We start from the raw sequence: 22685 nt of genomic DNA, 5'->3' as shown, positions 1-22685 counted from the left end.
AAGTCTGAGAATGGACATTGGTAATAACTACTGTACAATTTGAAGAGAATGGACCTAGGTAATAACTACTTTACAAGTCCAAGATAATATACCTAGGTAATAACTACTGTACACGTCCAAGAGCATGGACCTAGGTAATAACTACTGTACACGTCCAAGAGCATGGACCTAGAAATGAGATTCTTGAAAATAAAGTTATTGGAAATGTTGTTAATTGCAAGATGGTTAAACCCTTGTCTTAAACTCAGGGTATTGAGAGAAAAAGCTCCTGAAAGCAATTAAACATGTTTAATTCACTCACAAACTTCATCTGAAAGTTTCAGTATTGATTATTTTAAACCCAAGAACATGTTTTAGCACAGTAATTTCAGTAAGAGATATGCTAACATGAATGCTATTGCTAGCTAGATAGCTAGCTAAAACAATCGACAAGCAACAAGCATCTTAAGATTTGTAAGAAGATATTTGAGAAGTTTGTAAGAAAATCATAAAATCTTAAGGTATTATTGAGGAATTGCACTTACGAACTATCTTATGAACTTCTTTTTTTTTTTCTTAAGAAGCTTCTTAAGTTTTTTCGTGATGTGTTTTGTGAATCTGGGCCCTGGTTGGTTAACACCAACACTCCAAACCCCTGGGTCCTCCTTCAACCCCCCTTCCCCTCTGTCCCTTAACATGTGACATTGTAAACCTGTGCCCAGTGGCCCATTGTGAAACATGGGTAAATTATTTGCAGTGTGACTGTACAAAACCTTATTTTTTCCTAGCCCTTTGAGACTGATAGGAACAATTGTCCTGGAACATGCCCATTAGGGTCAGAGTGCAGTTTTGGTGCTTTGTGAAAGATCCTGGCGATGGGAATAGACAGACAGGTGATGTGGGATGGAATGCTAGTCTTGACGAGAAACATGCTGAGGAACACTTCAAGCCACTCCCCAAAGGACCATCTGGCTCTGTACCTCACATCATTGAGTTATCATGACAGATAACAGAAATGTTTATGTCTTTAGGTATCTAGAGTCTTGACCTGACAGGACTTTTATCCTCCAGGGACTGGCTTAGCAGTTTCCCTCAAACTCTAAAAGGTATAAAAGTTCATCACAAACCCAGAGTCCTCAAACTAAGACTTAGTATAAAAATATATAATAATCCCCTCTGGCCGATGGATGGGTTTCACTGACTGATTAGCTATTAAAGTTCAAATGATTGGAGGAAGTGTTTAGATCTGATGAGAAGTCCATAGGAAGCTGAAAACCGTAACCTGAAGCTCCTATTTCTTAGTAGCTAAAGGTCCCATCATCGAAAAGGTACACACTATCGTGGTTCATCAAAAAGCTTTTTAATTGTGCCACTAAGTGCTGTCAGCAATTCATGTTTTTTTTTTCTCTAATGAGAATTTGATGAGTGAGGAAAAAGTAAGATCACTTATCGAAAGCTTTATGCTAGCTGTTGTTGAATAGACAGTTTTACTTTGCAAATAACAGCTAATGCCTCCAAGCATCACTGGGAGCATTAAGATGGGCTTCTCAGTGATAGATTATCAAAACTCAGGAACCCATCGGGCACATCATGACGAATCAGATGAGGCATCGGAATATGACCGGGCATAACCACATGTCAGAAATGAGCGGAACATTCCCTCGCCGTCGGGATCTCAAGCGCTTCTCAAACCTGACAAATCACCCTCGCGTAGCTCTTAGCATGTTTAACAAAGCTATTTCTCCACAGAAACAGTTTTTCTTTGAAATATTTCTAAGTCAGGTGTTTTTCTCCCCTCGTTAATCTCATTTCAGGAGCTCTGTGCCAAATCAGATCAGCGTCAACTGCTAACGTTTCATAACTTTCATGACCCATCTCCATAAATATGTGCTACACACTAAGTTGCCCAGACACCTTAAGGTTTTATTCCATTTAGATGTAGAACAAGATTGAGAGGAGGAGAAAATAAGGGGCTGAATACTGCACACCTCTCTGTGGCTGAGAGGAATATGCTAACATGTTATATCCAGTCAGCCTGAATAATCCAATGATCGACAGAACTGCATGGTGTTTTAATATCTCTCCACTTCTGATTGTTATTCCAAAAGCTCTTCAATAGTCTTTCTCTTCCTCCCTTTTCACAGTGATAATATGCATGTTGGCTGACTAGGCTAGCCTTGGAGACTGGCCACAGTAACACAAAGACTAATTCAAACCCTTTTCACACTAGTTGCTGGAACCATATCAGAGCCAGTGTGGTTCTGGTTGCCACGATAGTGTGAAAAGGGTACTAGAGATGCTCTGGAATGGTATTCTGATTTGGAATGTGGAATGTGGGCACTAACTAACCAATCACACTTGTTTATGCCTCTTTAACAGTATCAGACGAGTTTAACCCCCACCTCACCCCCAGCACAGAAAACATGGAAGGTAAGCACTAACCACCAATCAGGGCGTATTGTTCATCACCACCGCCACTGAACCAGCTAATCTCACAGCACTTTGGAATAACAAGCTCATCTCTGATTGGCTCGTCTTTTTGAGTTGGGGTCAGATGTCAAGAGAAGGGTTTGGGAAAGGGGCGGTATTCTCATTGACCCCTTTGCCATCTCATAACGGGTAACTTTTGTTTTTCTCTTCGCTCTTTGTCTGATTATTCCTCGGCCAGAGAAATGGAAGGATATTTATGATGCCATTTGAGGTAATTGCAGTGAGCACAAAAAGGGTTTTCATATTTTGTAGGGAGAGAAAAAGAGAGTGGCATGGTGTTGAATAGAGGTTTGGCAGCAGTTGTCTGAAACGTTGCCACCATGCTTGTTCTGTAGTGAATATGATAGAAGAAAACATTCATTATGCTGAAAGGTGTAGGGGTAGGGTTGTGAGGAGTGAGGCAATGGAGTCCCATTTGAAATAGAGATGCTCAATGCCAGTTGGCCTCTTTAGCTGAATGGAATTAATCCATCAATGACAAGCCAGTGTGTTCTCACCTTCCATTAGAACGGGTCTACTACAACGTGTGTACTCACCTTCCATTAGAACGGGTCTACTACAAGGTGTGTACTCACCTTCCATTAGAATGGGTCTACTACAACGTGTGTACTCACCTTCCATTAGAACGGGTCTACTACAAGGTGTGTACTCACCTTCCATTAGAATGGGTCTACTACAACGTGTGTACTCACCTTCCATTAGAACGGGTCTACTACAAGGTGTGTACTCACCTTCCATTAGAATGGGTCTACTACAACGTGTGTACTCACCTTCCATTAGAATGGGTCTACTACAACGTGTGTACTCACCTTCCATTAGAATGGGTCTACTACAACGTGTGTACTCACCTTCCATTAGAACGGGTCTACTACAACGTGTGTACTCACCTTCCATTAGAATGGGTCTACTACAACGTGTGTACTCACCTTCCATTAGAATGGGTCTACTACAACGTGTGTACTCACCATTAGAATGGGTCTACTACAACGTGTGTACTCACCATTAGAATGGGTCTACTACAACGTGTGTACTCACCATTAGAACGGGTCTACTACAAGGTGTGTACTCACCATTAGAACGGGTCTACTACAAGGTGTGTACTCACCATTAGAATGGGTCTACTACAACGTGTGTACTCACCATTAGAACGGGTCTACTACAACGTGTGTACTCACCTTCCATTAGAACGGGTCTACTACAACGTGTGTACTCACCATTAGAACGGGTCTACTACAACGTGTGTACTCACCTTCCATTAGAACGGGTCTACTACAACGTGTGTACTCACCATTAGAACGGGTCTACTACAACGTGTGTACTCACCTTCCATTAGAACGGGTCTACTACAACGTGTGTACTCACCTTCCATTAGAACGGGTCTACTACAGCGTGTGTACTCACCTTCCATTAGAATGGGTCTACTACAACGTGTGTACTCACCATTAGAATGGGTCTACTACAACGTGTGTACTCACCATTAGAACGGGTCTACTACAACGTGTGTACTCACCATTACAATGGGTCTACTACAACGTGTGTACTCACCATTAGAACGGGTCTACTACAACGTGTGTACTCACCTTCCATTAGAATGGGTCTACTACAACGTGTGTACTCACCATTAGAACGGGTCTACTACAACGTGTGTACTCACCATTAGAACGGGTCTACTACAACGTGTGTACTCACCATTAGAATGGGTCTACTACAACGTGTGTACTCACCAGGCACAGCATGTGTTGAGAGCTGAACAATGCAAACAGCACTTTTACTAAACAGCAGCCAAAATCTATTCTTTCTCCTACCTATTGCACATTAGTGAAATAAATACAAGTGATTCACTGAATGAGCAGGACAGGATCACAGCCTAACTATAGGTCATCTATACTGAACAAAAATATAAATGCAACATGTAAACTATTGGTCCCATGTTTCATGAGCTGAAATAAAAGTTCACATACATTTTCCAAAAAAGCTAATTTCTCTCCAATTTTGTGCATAAAGATGTTTACATCCGTGTTAGTGAGCATTTTTCCTTTGCCAAGATAATCCATCCAACTGACATGTGTGGCATATGAAGTAGCTGATTAACCAGCATTGTCATTACAGAGGTGCACCTTGTGCTGGGGACAATTAAAGGCCACTCAAATGTCCAGTTTTGTCACACAATACGATGCCAGAGATGTCTCGAGTTTTGAAGAAGCGTGCAATTGGCATGCTGACTGCAGGAACGTCCACCAGAGCTGTTGCCAGATAATTGAATGTTAATTTCTCTACCATAAGCCGCCTCCAACATTGTTTTTGAGAATTTGGCAGTACATCCAACTGGCCTTACAACTTCAGACCATGTGTAACCACGCCAGCCCAGGACCTCTACATCCGGCTTCTTCAAAACTCATTCAGATTGGCTGGGCCTAGCTCCCAAGGCTGCGCCCCTGCCCAGTCATGTGAAATCCATAGATTAGGGTCTGGAATTGATTTCAATTGTCTGATTTCCTTATATGAACTGTAACTCAGTAAAATTGTTGAAACTGTTCCATATTGCGTTTTATATTTTTGTTCAGTATATGACCCAGCTATTTTGATGTAGAGTATTGCTCTCATGTCCATAGAAATAGAACACATTCTAGTTCTGTGCTCGCGTCACCACCACCAGCACCACCAATGTCATGGCTACTTAGCCAAACAATGACAATGCCTCTGATTGAGATGTTGAGTCACAGTAATGATAATGGGGTGACATTATGTTACATGTAGAACAGTGTGGATTGGAGGATATAGGACGTCCTCTGGTCCTCCTAATGAACCAGTGTCCCAAATGGCACCCTATTCCCTATATAGTGTACTACTAATTTTATAGGGCTCTGGTCAAAAGTAGTGCACTATATAGGGAATATGGTGCCATTTGAGACACAGCCCAGGAGTTGGCAGAGACAAGGAGCCTGGTCGACCCAGGGCCGCATGTCTTCCTCAGGGATACCAGGACATGGCCCGCCACGCCACCCTGGGACTATTTTTAGCTTAATTACCCTTTTAACGCTGCGCTTTAAACCCTCCACACACTGAATACATTAGGCATAATGGAGCCCCTGTCCTCCCCGTCCATACAAAAATCTTTACATGCAAGGATGAAGTGGTTGTGAATAATGGTGGTGGGAGCATTGCTCCTTGGCTGCTTTCCAAATGGCACCATGTTCCCTATATAATGCACTCCTTTTGACCAGAGCCCTATAGGGATTGGTCAAAATGTGTGCACTAAATAGGGAATTATTGTGCCATTTTGGACGCAGCCATTGTAATTATACTATGGGGCTGCTGGAGCTACTACTGTAATAATCACTAGTGATTTATTCATATAGTTTGCAATACCTCCCTTTAACGCTTAATGATCATCGCTCTTCTCCAATTAAATGTCCTCCTGGTTGCCTTTGGTTTCGCCTTATTACTGTAAGAATATATTGCACATTCATCTTGGTCACTAATATTTGCTGGTGCGTTTTGGCAGTTTTTCTGCGGGTGTGTCGCATCTTTATGCTTCCCTCTATTTCTTCTCTGAACGTGCGGTGAGTGTCATACCTGTGTCGGGCTGTGATAGGGAATATGTATTATTTCTTCCCCAATGAGCAGAAGACGTGGCAGCGTGGGTTGGTTGTGTGATAGGACCTGGCATATTGAGAGCTGTCAGTCAAAACGTCCCTGGAGAAGTTCTGGGAGATTCAGATAAAAACAAAGGCAAAAGCACGGACCAATCAGAGGCCTCTGTGCCATTCCCAGACAGAAACACTACACACCGATCTAGCCTGATTCAGAATACGAAAGGGTGATCATTCCCAGATTCGGAGAATGGCAGATGAGGGAGAGAGAGAGCGGCAGATGCCATTTGTGTTTCCATAAACTGTTGTATCCGTCCGTGGGTTTATCCCCCACAATCCTATTGTGTCAAACATGCACCCGCCCAGCTTCGGTGTGTGCTCTATTCTGTTTGTCTGGATTTATGCATAAGCTTCCAAAGCCTCACATTTACATGGCATTTGGAGTATGTTGATTAAGGCACATCCTCCAACATATGGAGAATTATGCCACGTCCTTACCGGGGGCTGCAATTTCCTGTTATTCCTGTTTTTTATGTCCGTCTGTCCTCCCATGTCCTTCATCTGACACAAGTGGTTCTTTTGAGAAATGAATCCAGATGATGTCCACTTCCACCCAGGTGGTACGATAAGATGAGCAAATCTCCTTCATTGTCATATAAAACGAAGTCAGTAATCAGAGATGTGCCTTGCTTTCCTGAGGAACAACACAGTTAAATGGCTGTTCTGTTCCCGGTGGTGCTTCACAAGGGTACCTGTAACCCTGCTGACATTTCAAACACACTGTAAAGTTCTGTTTTATTGTCTCCGTCAGCTGGAAGATGTGGATCCACTTACTGGTGATGTTGCATCTTGCAATTGCTCTTCCTTTAAGCATGCATCTGAGTGGTTAGCAGTGTGGCCCTCTGGTGAACCTACTCGTACTGGTCCAAAGTAGTGCACTATATAGGGAATATGGTGCCATTTGGGACACATCCATGTATCTGTGTAGTTGGTAGCGTGGTCCTCTGGGGCCTGCTGGGAACAGGAGTCTTTATTAGCTGTGACAGGGTTATTATGGAGAGCTGTGTAGCCTCAGTTTATACATACAGTAACAGCTAACGACTGACCTCGGTACAGCCAGACGGGGGAGTATTGACCCATGGACCAGTGGATCCAAGCAGCGCTGAGAGACAGGAGACACACATCTTGTCACAGTAAGGTCAGGGGTTAGTGGCTTGGATGACCAGACCACCTGTGGTTAAGTTCCCTCCCCTAGTCTAAAAAACATGGTCTAGGATTCCTCCCAAATGGCGTCCGATTCCTTATATGCTGTGAAGTATACTAATTTTGACCTGGGCCAATCGGAAAAGTAGAATAGAATTAAACTTTATTGTCCATCCAGGATGGACATTTTTCTTTGGCATCACCTCCCAGTAGAAAAGCAAAATAGTGCACTAAATATGGAATAGGTTGCCGTTTGGGATGCATCCCTAGACTGCTGAGGAGTGAGTCATCCTTGATCAACAGAATTCCTTTTTTCACAGTCGTTCACTTCTGTAAGAAGCAGATTGTGATGTCACTTTGATATAGAAGCTTTTGGCACGGTTCTCGGCTAATCACAAACGTAGCCACTGCAGGTTTACTTGGCTAAAGGATCAAGTAGAGATTAGCAGCCTGGTGCTTTCAGACAGTAGAAGACGGGCGTCTGAAGCTGCTTCTGCTTGTGAAATTATGATAACAGTAGCAGGCAACACATGGATTACTGTCCTGGGCTGGCATGTTGCCTTCTATATCGCCTGGAGTACTTTAGACTTCCTCTCCTTCTCCCGATCTCCCCACTCAAATCACCTGTAATTACTACACAACCAACCACTCTACTCCTCTCGGACTTATAAATGCTTTTCAGAGGGGGTATTCATTCCATAAGAAGGAGAAGGAAATAGATTCGTAATTGTTTTCTTTCTCTGATGGGGGTTTATTTTCTTATCCCTAATCTGTGTTTGGCTCTGTGTCTGTTCATCCACAGATCCACTGTGAGAGCTCAGCAGCAATAGGCCACGCTCCGTTTAGGGCCCTTAAAACAAGTCAGGGGTGTTATTGATGACTGAAGGAAACGTGGGGGGCAGAAGGCCGAAACGAGACCACATGGTAGCTACGGGCCTCCATAGGTTTGATGGGGGCTGGGTGGCTGGCTGGCTGGCTGGCTGGCTGGGTGTTTACATGAAGCGAAGCTGCATGGAACCTGGCAGCACATGCTATGTGTGTTTTGGACCTGAGGGGTCTAAACAGACAATGCTGGTCTGTGGGCCTCATTCCCATATGCAGAGTCCTTAGAGAGTCCTCAGCTTCCACTGAACGGTGGTCAAAACCCAGACAGGACAAATTCAATCAAAAGTTTATCAACTATCTATTAACTGTTTCCTCGTTCAAAGTTTCTTATTAACACGCTGGTTAGAAGCAGATTTAAAATCTATTCTGTTTTGTTGGAAGGTGGTTGTTATTGGTTAATACAGCACAATGAAGAATAAGTGAATGGATGAGGACAGAAAATCAAAATGTCTGCTTGTTTAACATGGCTATCTGGTGAGGCCAGAGCTCTGGGGAACTGACTGACGCCGCCTGACAAAATTAAATACCAATACCCTCAGTCTCGCTCCACTTCCATACCTTAAACAAACGCACAGCAGCCATTGGAAAACGAATGATAGATGTCTAAAGGTTTTTTCCAGAGGTAGATAAGAGGTTGCTGTCCAACACTCCATCTACAGATCTGGCGTCTTACAAGCATACCTATCAGTAAATCTAGTGCTAATGTCAACAGTCTTCTAAGTGGTGGTTATACCTGACAAGAACAGCAAACAAAAGAAAGTTTTCATATTGTGCCATACATACAATCTCCTTTTAGAGTTACTGACAACAGACGCCCGTCTTCGGCAATTGTTGTTTTCTTCTAATTTGCATGTTAATTACATGCATTTTGCATGAACGGGATCCATTATAAAGCATATTTCAATGAAATGAGTTGTCACGGTGCCACACGTTTTGTTCCATCAGTAATTTCGTTCTGTACACTGTGATGTCATACTTCGCTCACATCTTCTTTCTTTGTTGTTTGTGTGGTGAGGGTGAGGGTGAGGTAGGCTACTTGTCTTGACAGGAGTTTGTAAAGATTCCATACCGTTTATCTCTACTAGATCTAACAGGTGGCTGGTGTTGGCAACAGTTTGGGAAATCTTTGTGTTGTAAAAGGCCCACCTGGCTATAGCTTGCATTCTCTCTACACATGAGCATTCCCATTTTGGGTATGGTGTGGTGTGTGACCCTGCGTTCATATTCTGTTATCTACCATCTGCACAACCTTAATCTTCTCGTTTTGAAGTGAGGCTGTTTGTGTCCTTTAAAAGCTGTGTTGCGAAGGGCTTTAGAAAACGGATTAGACGCATGAAAGGCCATTCCGTGGAAGGTTCAGAGTAGTGACATCGAGGAGGCCACGGCAGTAGGAAGTGAATGGGCTGTGTTTAGTCTACAATACTTCTGATTATCCTACTGTCTTCTAACGCGTTCTCCCTCCTCCCCTCTGACTCTGCATCCCATCCTCACTTCCACCCCTATCTTTCCCCTGTTCTGCTCTAGATCAGAGTGATGTTATGTTAATCTCATTTCTGTTCTGTAAACCATGGCTGCTCACTCTTGCCTACAGTACTGTACACACTTTAGTATATAGACATTTGGAAGCTCGCTGTGTTTTGAAAATGTAGTCAGTTTACACGCACACATTTCAGGCACATTACGCAGTCTGAGAAACTTTGTCAAACATTGTTGAAATGAGAACAAGGGTTTACTCTGTTTTCTCTTTGTCTTGCTCCTACAAAGATAGATAGATATACCCTCACAATGTTTCACACACTCCAATTCATCATTTCTTTTCCAGATGAATTCCCACAGACTATAGCCCATCCCTCTTCTCTTATAGTGAATTACACGCCAAGTGGAGGGTTTTACATCATCTCATTTTCTTTCGGTCTTAGGAAACTAGGAAAACCTAAATGATTTATAGCAATCAGAGTTCAGCATAGAATATAACGTTTCAGGACACATTTTCAGGGTATGAATATCACGCATTATGAAATCTTTGTCTATTTCCTATATAGCCTTTTGACCAAGGCCGTAGGGTATTAATAGGGTGCCATTTAGGACACGACCAAACTCAATTGTTCTTAGACCTGTGTTCGGACTTCTCCTTTATCAGACTCTTCGACAGGAGAAGCACCTCCCTGGGCCTCAATAAGTCCTATAAAGACTTTATAAACTTATGTAAGGCATTATGAGTCTTTGTCATGCATAGGAAGGCTTTATGAATGCTACATATCACCACTCTAAGTCAAGTGTTACCACTTCTCCTTCCTTCAGGCTCTTCGACAGGTGAAACAATTGGTCCCTCTCTGGGCCTGAAGAAGTCCAGCTCCCTGGAGAGCCTCCAGACTGCCGTTGCCGAGGTTACACTCAACGGGGAAATTAACCTCCACAGGCCACGCCCACGAATCATCAGGGGGCGGGGCTGCAACGAGAGCTTCCGGGCAGCCATCGACAAATCATACGACAGGCCAGGAGTAATCGTTACTGCTATGGATGAGTGTGACCTGAAGGGAATGGAGACATGTGAGTGTTAAGTGTTCAGACTGTAAGACCTTGGTTTTATAAAGCATAACTCATTTTATGTGTAGTTTATAGACCTCGATTTTATAAAGCATAACTCATTTTATGTGTAGTTTATAGACCTTGGTTTTATAAAGCATAACTCATTTTATGTGTAGTTTATAGACCTTGGTTTTATAAAGCATAACTCATTTTATGTGTAGTTTATAGACATTGGTTCTATTAAGCATAACTCATTTTATGTGTAGTTTATAGACCTTGGTTTTATAAAGCATAACTCATTTTATGTGTAGTTTATAGACCTTGGTTCTATTAAGCAAACCTATGTAGTTTCTGTAGTTCATGGTCAGTGTTAAATAAAGTAACTGGCCGATAGTTCCAAAATGAGACAATTTGAATATAGAAGAAGGATCCACCCATATAATTAGGCAATAAGGCCCGACGGGGTGTGGTATATGGTTAATATACCAAGGCTAAGGGCTGTTCTTACACACAACGCATCGCGGAGTGCCTAGATACAGCCCTTAGCCGTGGTATGTTGGCCATATACCACAAACCCCCAAGGTGCCTTATTGGTATTATAAACTGGTTACCAACGTAATTAAAGCAGTAAAAATAAATGTTTTATCACACCCGTGGTATACGGTCTGACATACCACGGCTGTCAGCCAATCAGCATTCAGGGCTCGAACCACCCAGTTTTTAATTACATATAGAACATTGATTTGCTAATATCTCTATGAATCCACCCCTCACTCAAGTTCTGTAGGTTTTCTCTTATACATTACTTAGTGAGAGGCATGCAGAAGGGAATAAGCATCCAATCAGCATCTACATCAGAGTCCCATTAATATGCATAGGGTTAGTGTAGAAGTGAATTGTTCGAGACTGCTTCTCCATGTCTTCCCTGAGGGCTCACAGCCATTTAAACTGCATTGTCATTTATTCCAAGCAGACTACAAACGGAACAAGGAAAGCGCTTCCATTGTTTGCCAACAAAACACACGAGTACTGCTTTTTTGCATCTTGGCTTATGGTCCTGGATGTTTTGTGTTGTAAGCTTTTATGTATGCACGTTTTTTTTCAATGTTGTGCCTAGAGTCAGAAAACATTCTTTATTTTGGGATTCAATAGAAAAGTTTGTCATCATGTTCTCTAACGGTTCCTTTTTATTTATGTTTTTACTTTCTTAGTGTCATAACACATTGGTACAGGTAAATCTGTTTTATGTTGAGTAGAAACTGGATTCTTGGATTCTTTACATACTCTGACTGTACGGCCAAATGTATTGACTAAAATTGAGACCAGAAATAACTTAAATTCTCAAAGTATTACCTAGTATTACCCCCTTCCCTTTGACTGAGCATGTCAGTTGGCAGGTGTTTCTTGACACAAAGGCATGCATTGGAGATAGAGGCAGGGACGTGTTACATTCCTGAACAGGTAATACCCTGCAACGCCACCACAGTAATCACCAGATATATTTTTCATTAATTCTCCATGAATGGATTCCATTAAAGCAACCTGGGGAAATTTGAAAAAGAGGGGAATAATTTGCATGGAATTATTTGCATCTCTTTGTTCTCATAAGCTCTGTCTGCAAACCACTAAATGCTGTCTTATCTTGCCTAAGAAAAAAAATGGGACAAGCTCTACGATTTCCTCCTTCCTTTCCTCTGCCAAGGAATATTTTCTCTTCTCCCATGAAATTCAAATAACTCTGATTTGATATGATATTACGTATATCATCACAGGGTTTAATAGTCAACATTGACAGATAAGCCTTTTGCTTTTCCTACAACCAAGACTTTTATTCACATAAAATGAGAACGTGGCATCGCCTTCTGCAAATGTGTCCCCACAAGATATCCTACCGAGCTACTGCATTCCCTTATATATGTTATCAGGGGTTTATTGTTTCTAAACAGAGATTCTGAGTTAAAATCCCCCTATATTGTGTATGCTGAAATGAGCCTAGCAATTTTACATTTCAGTCAGAACTCTCATTCACACACACACTGAAATGAATATCCCTTTTCTCTATTGAAATGGAGAGATTTAATGATACACTTTGATTGTAGTGTCAAAACATTTGCTGTCTGCGGCGGGAACACAGGGATCGTTTTAATTGCCCCTATTCAGTTCACTTTTCTGTGGACTCCCTCCTGCAATCTGAGCTTGGCAAGTACCTAAACTTTTATTTTCCGAGGCTTTTTGATTGAAACACCAGAGATTGTTCTTCCTCGGCTCGTTCCTGTCAGTCTTTGTGTGGCTAATGTGAAATTAAGTGTTCTATCATATTTAGACCTTCGTCACGGTTGATTTCTCTCGTTCTCATTTTTTAGGCAACAGACTTTTAGTGGGCTGCTTGATAAAAACAAACCAAACACACACACACAGCGTTTTACATTCCCCCAGGAGGGCCAGTAAGATTACAATCTTTAGTGTGTTATCAGTGACAGCGTCATTAAGAGCATCTAACATTAGTGCTGTTGCTAATCTTAGCCTTAATGGCCAAGATGCAGCTCAGTTCTGAGATATGCCGCCTTTGCACTTAACGAGATGATAAGCACGTCTCAGTATGAGTGATAGAATTGATATCTGTCCAGACCCTGTTAGTCTTATCATATCCCAAAGTGGGGATAGGCAAAAAATGTTATTTTTTTTTTTTTGCATAATTGAATAGGGCTTAAACTACGAGATTCAGCATGCTATTCTTGTCATACACCGCCTCATGGTGAGATTTCATTTCAGTAATTTCCTTTGAGATGGATGCAGAAAGCAACCGCTGATAACTCGACGGAACGAGAAGAAAACAAGTCCTTGGCGCTTCATCCTTTGAAATGTGAACCAAGGCTGCGTTCCAAATGGCACCCTGTGGGTCCTGGTCAATCGTAGTGCACTGCGTAGGGAATAGGCAATAATTTGGGATGCGGCCCAATACTTTTCAATCACCACAGCACAGTCAGTCTCATCTCATCTCATCTAGCTATGCTAAAAATCCATCAAGTACTTACCTTTTTTATTTTCCTGATAAGAACCTTTCTTTTTTTCCCTGTCAAAGCCAGCCAATCAGGCAGTAATGTGCGAGACATTAATAAAGCTTAATCCCAGGGCCATCTACCTCACGCCTCATTGTGACGCATATACCACCGTAGGCATGCAGCCCATTGGAGGAGAACCCAGGCTATTTGCAATTAAGATCCCCATAGGCCTTCTCAGAGATTATTTAAATGTAAATTAGTGACAGATTAATTACAGACACGCTGCAGTGTAGTAGAAACCTTGAGTATAATCAACTCAGTTTCACTGAAGAGGGTTCATTTCAATATGGAGGTTTTCTTGGATGATGGAAATTCGAGGCAGTACAGAAAACAGAGATACTGACAATCTATCTATATATATATAATGCATGTACAGTGCATTCGGAAAGTATTCAGGCCCCTTGACCTTTTCCACATTTTGTTACGATACAGCCTTATTCTAAGATAACCTATTCTAAAATAACAACGTGAAGACAGATTTCTTGATTTCTTTTGTGCAAATTTGGAAAACATTTAACACAGAAACACCTTATTTACGTAAGTATTCAGACCCTTTACTATGAGACTCGAAATTGAGCTCAGGTGGATCCTGTTTCCATTGATCATCCTTGATCATCCTTGAGATGTTTCTACAACTTGATTGGAGTCCACCTGTGGTAAATTCAATTGGACATTAAATTGATTGGACATTATTTGGAAAGGCACACACCTGTCTATATAAGGTCCCGCAGTTGACAGTGCACGTCAGAGCAAAAACCAAGCCATGAGGTCAAAGGAATTGTCCGTAGAGCTCTGAGACGGGATCTGAGACAGGATTGTGTCGAGGCACAGATCTGGGGAAGAGTACTAAAAATCTCTGCAGCATTGAAGGTCCCCAAGAACACAGTGGCCTCCATCATTCTTAAATGGAAGAAGTTTCGAACCATCAAGATTCTTCCTAGATCTGGCCGCCCGGCCAAACTGAGCAATTGGGGGAGAAGGGCCTTGGTCAGGGAGGTGACCAAGCACCTGATGGTCACTCTGACAGAGCTCCAGAGTTCCTCTGTGGAGATGGGAGAACCTTCCAGAAGAATAATCATCTCTGCAGCACCCCACCAATCAGGCCTTGGTAGAGTGTCCAGACGGAAGCCACTCCTCAGTAAAATGAACATGACAGCCCGCTTGGAGTTTTGCCAAAAGGCATCTAAAGACTCTCAGCCCCTGAGAATCAAGATTCTCTGGTCTGATGAATTCCAAGATTGAACTCTTCGACTGAATGCCAAGCGTCCCGTCTGGAGGAAACCTGGCACCGTCCCTACGGTGAAGCATGGTGGTGGCAGCATCATGCTGTGGGGATGTTTTTCTGCGGCAGGGACTGGGAGACTAGTCAGGATCGAGGCAAAGATGAATGGAGCAAAGTACAGAGAGAAATTTGATGAAAACCTGCTCCAGAGCTTTCAGGACCTCAGACTGTGGCGAAGGTTCACCTTCCAACAGAACAACGACCCTAAGTACACAGCCAAGACAATGCAGGAGTGGCATCGGGACAAGTCTCTGAATGTCCTTGAGTGGCCCAGCCCGGACTTGAACCTGATCAAACATCTCTGGAGAGACCTGAAAATAGCTATGCAGCAATGTTCCCCATCCAACCTGACAGAGCCTGAGAGGATATATATATATATTTTTTTTTTCCACCTTTATTTAACCAGGTAGACCAGTTGAGAACAAGTTCTCATTTACAACTGTGACCTGGCCAAGATAAAGCAAAGCAGTGCGACAAAAAACAACAACACAGAGTTACACGCGGGATAAACAAAAGTACAGTCAATAACAGAATAGAAAAATCTATATACGGTGTGTGCAAATGGAGTAAGGAGGTAAGGCAATAATTAGGCCATAGTAGCGAAGTAATTACAATTTAGCAAATGATCACTGGAATGATACATGTGCAGATGATGATGTGCAAGTAGAGATACTGGTGTGCAAAAGAGCAAAGAAATTAATTTAAAAAATATGGGGATGAGGTAGGTAGTTGGATGGGCTATTTACAGATGGGCTGTGTACAGATGCAGTGATCGGTAAGCTGCTCAGATAGCTGATGCTTAAAGTTAGTGAGGGTGATATAAGTCTCCAACTTCAGCGATTTTTGCAATTCGTTCCAATCATTGGCAGCAGAGAACTGGAAGGAAAGGCGGCCAAATGAGGTGTTGGCTTTGGGGATGACCAGTGAGATATGCCTGCTCGAGCGCTTGCTATGGGTGGGTGTTGCTATGGTGACCAGTGAGCTGAGATAAGGCGGAGCTTAAACCTAGCAAAGACATATAGATGACCTGGAGCCAGTGGGTTTGGCGACGAATATGTAGCGAGGGCAGCCGACGAGAGCTTACAGGTCGCAGTGGTGGGTGGTATATGGGGCTTTGGTGACAAAACGGATTGCATCCAGTTTGCTGAGTAGAGTGTTGGAGGCTATTTTGTAAATGACATCGCCGAAGTTGAGGATCGGTAGGATAGTCAGTTTTACGAGGGTATGTTTGGCAGCATGAGTGAAGGAGGCTTTGTTGCGAAATCGGAAGCTGATTCTTGATTTAATTTGGATTGGAGATGCTTAATATGAGTCTGGAAGGAAAGTTTACAGTCTAGCCAGACACCTAAGTATTTGTAGATGTCCACATATTCTAATTCAGAACCGTCCAGAGTAGTGATGCTAGTCGGGCGGGCGGGTGCGGGAAGCGATCGGTTGAAAAGCATGGCATTGAAGCTCGTTTGGAGGTTTGTTAACACAGTGTCCATAGAAGGGCCAGATGTATACAGAATGGTGTTGTCTGCGTAGAGGTGGCTCAAGGAATCACCCGCATCAAGAGTCACATCGTTGATATATACAGAGAAAAGAGTCGGCCCGAGAATTGAACCCTGTGGTACCCCCATAGAGATTGCTAGAGGTCCGGACACCATGCCCTCCAATATTATACACTGAACTCTATCTGAGAAGTAGTTGGTGAACCAGGCGGTCGATGAAGACTGCTGCACAGTATTGTCTTTTATCGATGGCGGTTAGGATATCGTTTAGTACCTTGAGCGTGGCTGAGGTGCACCCGTGACCAGCTCGGAAACCGGATTGCACAGTGGAGAAGGTACGGTGGGATTCGAAATGGTCAGTGAAATGGTTGTTGATCTGCAGAGAAGAATGGGAGAAACTCCGCAAATACAGGTGTGCCAAGCTTGTAGTGTCATACCCAAGAATACTCGAGGCTGTAATCGCTGCCAAAGGTGCTTCAACAAACTACTGAGTAAAGGGTCTCAATACTTATGTAAATGTGATATATATTTTTTATATATTAGCTAACATTTCTAAGAACCTGTTTTTGCTTTGTCATTATTGTGTGGAAAAAAAACAATTGAATACATTTTTGAATAAGGCGTGTAACCTAACAAAATGTGGAAAAAGTTAAGGGGTTTGAATACTTTCCGAAGGCACTGTATACTCAACGAAAATATAAACACAACATGTAAAGTGTGTGTCCCATGTTTCATGAGCTGATATAAAAGATCTCAGAAATGTTCCATACTCACAAAAAGCATATTTCTCTAAAATTTTCGACACAAATTTGTTTACATCCCTGTTAGTGAGCATTTCTCCTTTGCCAAGATAATCCTTCCACCTGACAGGTGTGGCACATCAATAAGATGATTAAACGGCATGATCGTTACACAGGTGCACCTTGTGCTGGGGACACGTACAGGCTGCTCTAAAATGTGCAGTTTTGACACACAACACAATGCCACAGATGTCTCAAGTTTGGAGGGAGTTGTCCACCAGTGCTCTTGCCAGAGAATTTAAAGTTGTTTTAGAGAGTTTGGCAGTACGTCCAGCCGTGCTCACAACTGCATGTAATCGTGTAACCACGCCAGCCCAGGACCTCCACGTCCGGCTTCTTCACCTGCTGGATCGTCTGAGTCCAGCCAACCAGACAGCTGATGAAACTGAGGAGTATTTCTGTCTGTAATAAAGCCCTTTTGTGGGGAAAAATCCATACTGATTGCCTGAGCCAGGCTCCTCAGTGGGTGGGTCTGTCTCCCAAATGGGTAATGCCCTCCCAGGCCCACCCATGGCTGCGCCCCTGCCCAGTCATGTGAAATCAATAGATTAGGGCCTATTTAATTTATTTCAATTGACTGTTTTCGTTATATGAACTGTAACTCAGTAAAATCATTGAAATTGTCGCATGTTGCATTTATATTTTTCAGTATGTTAGACCCAAACAAAAACAATCTCTCTCCCTCCCTTTTTCCATCTCTCAGTGGAGGAGGACACTGAGGGGAGTTCTCGGTCAGGCCGGGACTCCATATCTACGGCCACCGACCTGACCCTGCCACCCGGAAACTCTGTCACCATGGAGAGGCAGGTGAATGGCAACGGTGATAAAAAGAGGGTGAAGAGCGTGAGGGACAAGAAGAAGCCTGAGAGAGATAAAGAAAAGGAGAAAGAAAAAGAGAAAGAAAAAAACAAAGCCAAGAAAGGGTTGCTCCTGAAGGGCCTGGGAGATATGTTCAGGTAAGGACCCTTTACCCTCCAGACCCAATCAAAACTCTTCTTCTGTTAATGTATTCAGTAAAACATTCTGGAGCATGACTAGAGCATTCCGGAGCATTCTGGAATCGGAACACAGAGTGCGTTCTCTCTGGGATTGGTATTGGAACTAATGGGGGTGAACCTCACCTTAAACTCTGCTGGGGTTAATGTCCAGGCAGCCAGGCCTCTGGCACATCTCAAGCGTTTTTTATTAATATGGAAAGGATGTTTTATTCATTATGTGCAGTATCATACCCACCGAAACACATTCTCTGTTTGTTAAACCAGTGGAGAATGCACTGTACCCAGCCTGAGTACTAATGGGAATATGTGATTGGGTCTTATTAGAACAAAGGATAAAAAGCTTGTGAAGATTATGAACTTGATTTCATTAGAATCACTTTGCATGTATTTCAGATGCCCGGGGGCATTGCATTGTGAGTCATCTGCTGCTGTGCAGTCCTGGTTTGTGGCCTACAGCGTGTCAGGCTAATGGTGTGAAATGCGTAGAGATCACTCTGCTCTTGTTGGTCACCCATTGCTCGTTTTGTGTGACCAGTAAACAGTCCCCCAGAGGGGGTTAGCTTCTATAAAATGCTTCCTGAATTAGGTGCATTGGCTGTATAGAGCTTCTCACTGAAACAGTACAGCAGGCCCTGGGGCTGTATGGATCAGCGTCTCAGTGTTGGAGTGCTGACTTAGGATCAGTTTTGCCTTTTGGATCACAATGAATAAGATTACATCAACAGTAAGGACCTGATCCTAGATCAGCACTCCTACTCAGCGATGCTTGATGCTTGATCAAATTGCTAATGCTAAAACTACAATGTGATCAGTACTAACCACTAATGTATGGTATTGTGAATCTGATCCTATCATGTACAGTAAGCTAACCCTCATCAGGTGAGGGATGGTGAGGGTGTATCCTACACCCTTAGTGCTAATTCAGAGAGCAGAGAGCAGCGTGAATGTTAGGGGCGCAGCTACCGCCGCTGCCGTGAGGCTAATCAAACAGAAACCACAATTAATTATTTGGATTTTATGCTCATTTGCGTCCAGCATAAGTAAGGGTGCTCACACACACACACACGTCTGTTATCATGCAATAAATTGTTTTCCTGCGGATTATCTTAATGGGATTAACTAGCGTATCACGGGGGACAGCTCCATAATTAACAATGAAACTACAAGTGTTTTGAGGTCATGATTCAGGAATTCAGAAAGGTTGCTTATCTGGGGGAGATTCTTTTATAATTACACGTAGATGCACAAGCACACTAGTGCACACACACAAACAGGCACGTAAACATGCACATCAAGCACATGCAAATAAACACACAAACCTCTGCATTTACTATGTCTTACTTTGAAGTGAGTTTGATTAGTGAATGAAAGTTGAAATGTGAGTCAGTGGCTTTCATCTCTTCCTGTGTCACGACGCAATGGGCACTGCTGACAAAGGTTATTCCTCTTCAGCATCTACTGTGGCGCTAGAGAGGTGCAGACTATTCGCCTGGACCTTGCCGTGCCCTTCCCTGGCACATCATCTTTCTACATTATCTCTGAGTACCACAGCCACTTAGTAGTTGGCACACAGCAGCCCTCCCTGACACTCTCCCCTGCACCCTGCATTTAACTCCCGAGACTTCTGACCCTCTGTCTTATATTGGATATGCAAAGAGACAGCTCACCAAAAACCACTACTTACTTCTCTCTATCTCTCTGTCTGCGTCCTAAATGGCACCACATTCCTGTTATACTGCTCCACTTTTGTCCAGAGCCCTATGTGCCCTGGTCAAATGTAGTGCACCGTAGGGAATAGGGTGCTGTTTGGGATGCAGCCTCTATCTCTCTCTGTGTGATGCTGGCTCACTCCCTCCCTGCCCTCAGTTAAAAAGCAGGCTTGGAGAGTGTTTTGTACTGAGTTAAAGGGATACTTTGGGATTTTGCAGTGAGCCCTTTTATCTACTTCCCTAGGGTCAGATGAACTTGTGGAAACCATTTTTTACGCCTCTGTGTCCAGTATGATGGAAGATAGCATTGGCTCACAAAACTATCTCTAACTACCATTAGAGTAATGGCTAGCAGACACCGGCTAACTCTAGTTAGCAATTGCACTAGCGCTAGTTAGCAATTTACTACAAACTGCATGCAGAAACATAAAAATGATATCCACGAGTTCATCTGACTGGAGAAGTAGATAAAGGGTTTCAATGCCTATCCCTTTAAGGTGAGACAGGTGTAATGCAATGGAAAGACACTGAGCTAAACTGTTCATATGAAGGAGCCTGAAAAATAGAACAATAATAAAATGCCAAGCTAGAGAAAGAGGAAGAGTCAAATATGAAGTGATAGAGAGGGAGACAGAGAGAGAGAGGGAGAGAGCTGAGAAATATTCGAAGAGAGAGAAAATTGGAGGGAGAGAACAACAACAAAAAAAGTGAGAGATATGTTCGATGTAATGTCAGTTTATTTTTTTGATGTTTTTGTCTGACACTCATTGAAAATTGAGGAGTTTCATACACAGAGAGAGATAGCATGTCCACCCAGTTCACCAGCACATCATAAGCAATATTCCTGTTGCATACAAAACAGCTTAGAATCATCATCAGCCAATGGCATGACCAGACTTCATCATGATGATCACACATGCAACCTGATTGGCTTTAGCCCTAATCCCTGGGTGCTAATTTGCATGGAACAGGCCTTCAGCACATCAAACCAATAAGCCTCCCTGACACAGACACACATATAAACACACACACACACACACACACACACACACACACACACACACACACACACACACACACACACACACACACACACACACACACACACACACACACACACACACACAGCTAAATACACACACACACACACACACACACACACACACACACACACACACACACACACACACACACACACGCACACACATACACACACACACACACACACACACACACACACACACACACACACACACACACACACACACACACACACACACACACACACACACACACACACACACACACACACACACACACACACACACAATCCTTTCACAAACACACAGATAAACACACACACACACACACACACACACACACACACACACACACACACACACACACACCACACACATCTACTCCCCCTAAGGAGATTTGAAGGAGTTTGCAATACACTGCAATTTGAGCTCATCTGCATGCAAAGCTAAGGACGTGGCGCCTGATGAACATGCAGTGCACACGCTTAATGGACAGCCTGATTGGTAGTGCATTAAAGCCAGGGCCAGTGGAGAGTAGTGTGATATTGCAGAAAAAAGAAGAGCGAGATAGAGAGGGGAAGAGGAGGAGAGAAATTTGACTGCTTAAGCCGGAATCAAAGAACCCTCACAGTAAAATAGCTTCTGTTATTGAATGTAAAATGATCTTCTGCAGCACATGATATCATGTTTGCATATTTGATGCAGTAATTAATAGGTTATTCCTATCAAAAGGGCAGAAATGGTAATGGAAGGGGATAGAAATCCCCTTAAGGGAGGACTATAGTATTTTCATTTCACTGTTGTTGTACTATATGACGAGCCCATTGTCCGGTGGACATATATCCATCCAGCCATTATTCTAATAACCATGGTGCGTCTCATGTCCTCTACTCCCAGATAGCATGACTGTGATCATGTATGCGTCTCAATTGGCACCCATTTACATTTACATTTAAGTCATTTAGCAGACGCTCTTATCCAGAGCGACTTACAAATTGGTGCATTCACCTTATGATATCCAGTGGAACAACCACTTTACAATAGTGCATCTAACTCTTTTAAGGGGGGGGAGGGGGGGGTTAGAAGGATTACTTTATCCTATCCTAGGTATTCCTTAAAGAGGTGGGGTTTCAGGTGTCTCCGGAAGGTGGTGATTGACTCCGCTGACCTGGCGTCGTGAGGGAGTTTGTTCCACCATTGGGGTGCCAGAGCAGCGAACAGTTTTGACTGGGCTGAGCGGGAACTGTACTTCCTCAGAGGTAGGGAGGCGAGCAGGCCAGAGGTGGATGAACGCAGTGCCCTTGTTTGGGTGTAGGGCCTGATCAGAGCCTGAAGGTACGGAGGTGCCGTTCCCCTCACAGCTCCGTAGGCAAGCACCATGGTCTTGTAGCGGATGCGAGCTTCAACTGGAAGCCAGTGGAGAGAGCGGAGGAGCGGGGTGACGTGAGAGAACTTGGGAAAGTTGAACACCAGACGGGCTGCGGCGTTCTGGATGAGTTGTAGGGGTTTAATGGCACAGGCAGGGAGCCCAGCCAACAGCGAGTTGCAGTAATCCAGACGGGAGATGACAAGTGCCTGGATTAGGACCTGCGCCGCTTCCTGCGTGAGGCAGGGTCGTACTC

General features: G+C 43.3%; 1 protein-coding gene across 2 annotated transcripts in view; it reads left to right on the top strand.

The window, feature by feature from the left end:
* The window catches only part of LOC120028005 (partitioning defective 3 homolog), a 577327-nt gene that overhangs the window by 395464 nt on the left and 159178 nt on the right, over window positions 1-22685 (top strand). The window contains exons 17-19 of one of the 2 annotated variants that reach the window (XM_038973116.1): window positions 2359-2409; window positions 10452-10700; window positions 18020-18272. In XM_038973116.1, coding sequence (XP_038829044.1) covers window positions 2359-2409; window positions 10452-10700; window positions 18020-18272 — 553 coding nt within the window. The remainder of the gene's footprint in view (window positions 1-2358; window positions 2410-10451; window positions 10701-18019; window positions 18273-22685) is intronic. The other variant, XM_038973117.1, reaches the window with a different exon arrangement.

This window comes from Salvelinus namaycush, chromosome 33 (genome assembly GCF_016432855.1).
Source record: "Salvelinus namaycush isolate Seneca chromosome 33, SaNama_1.0, whole genome shotgun sequence".
NCBI classification, from domain to species: Eukaryota; Metazoa; Chordata; class Actinopteri; order Salmoniformes; family Salmonidae; genus Salvelinus; species Salvelinus namaycush.
This window is presented reverse-complemented; position numbering and strand designations above follow the sequence as displayed.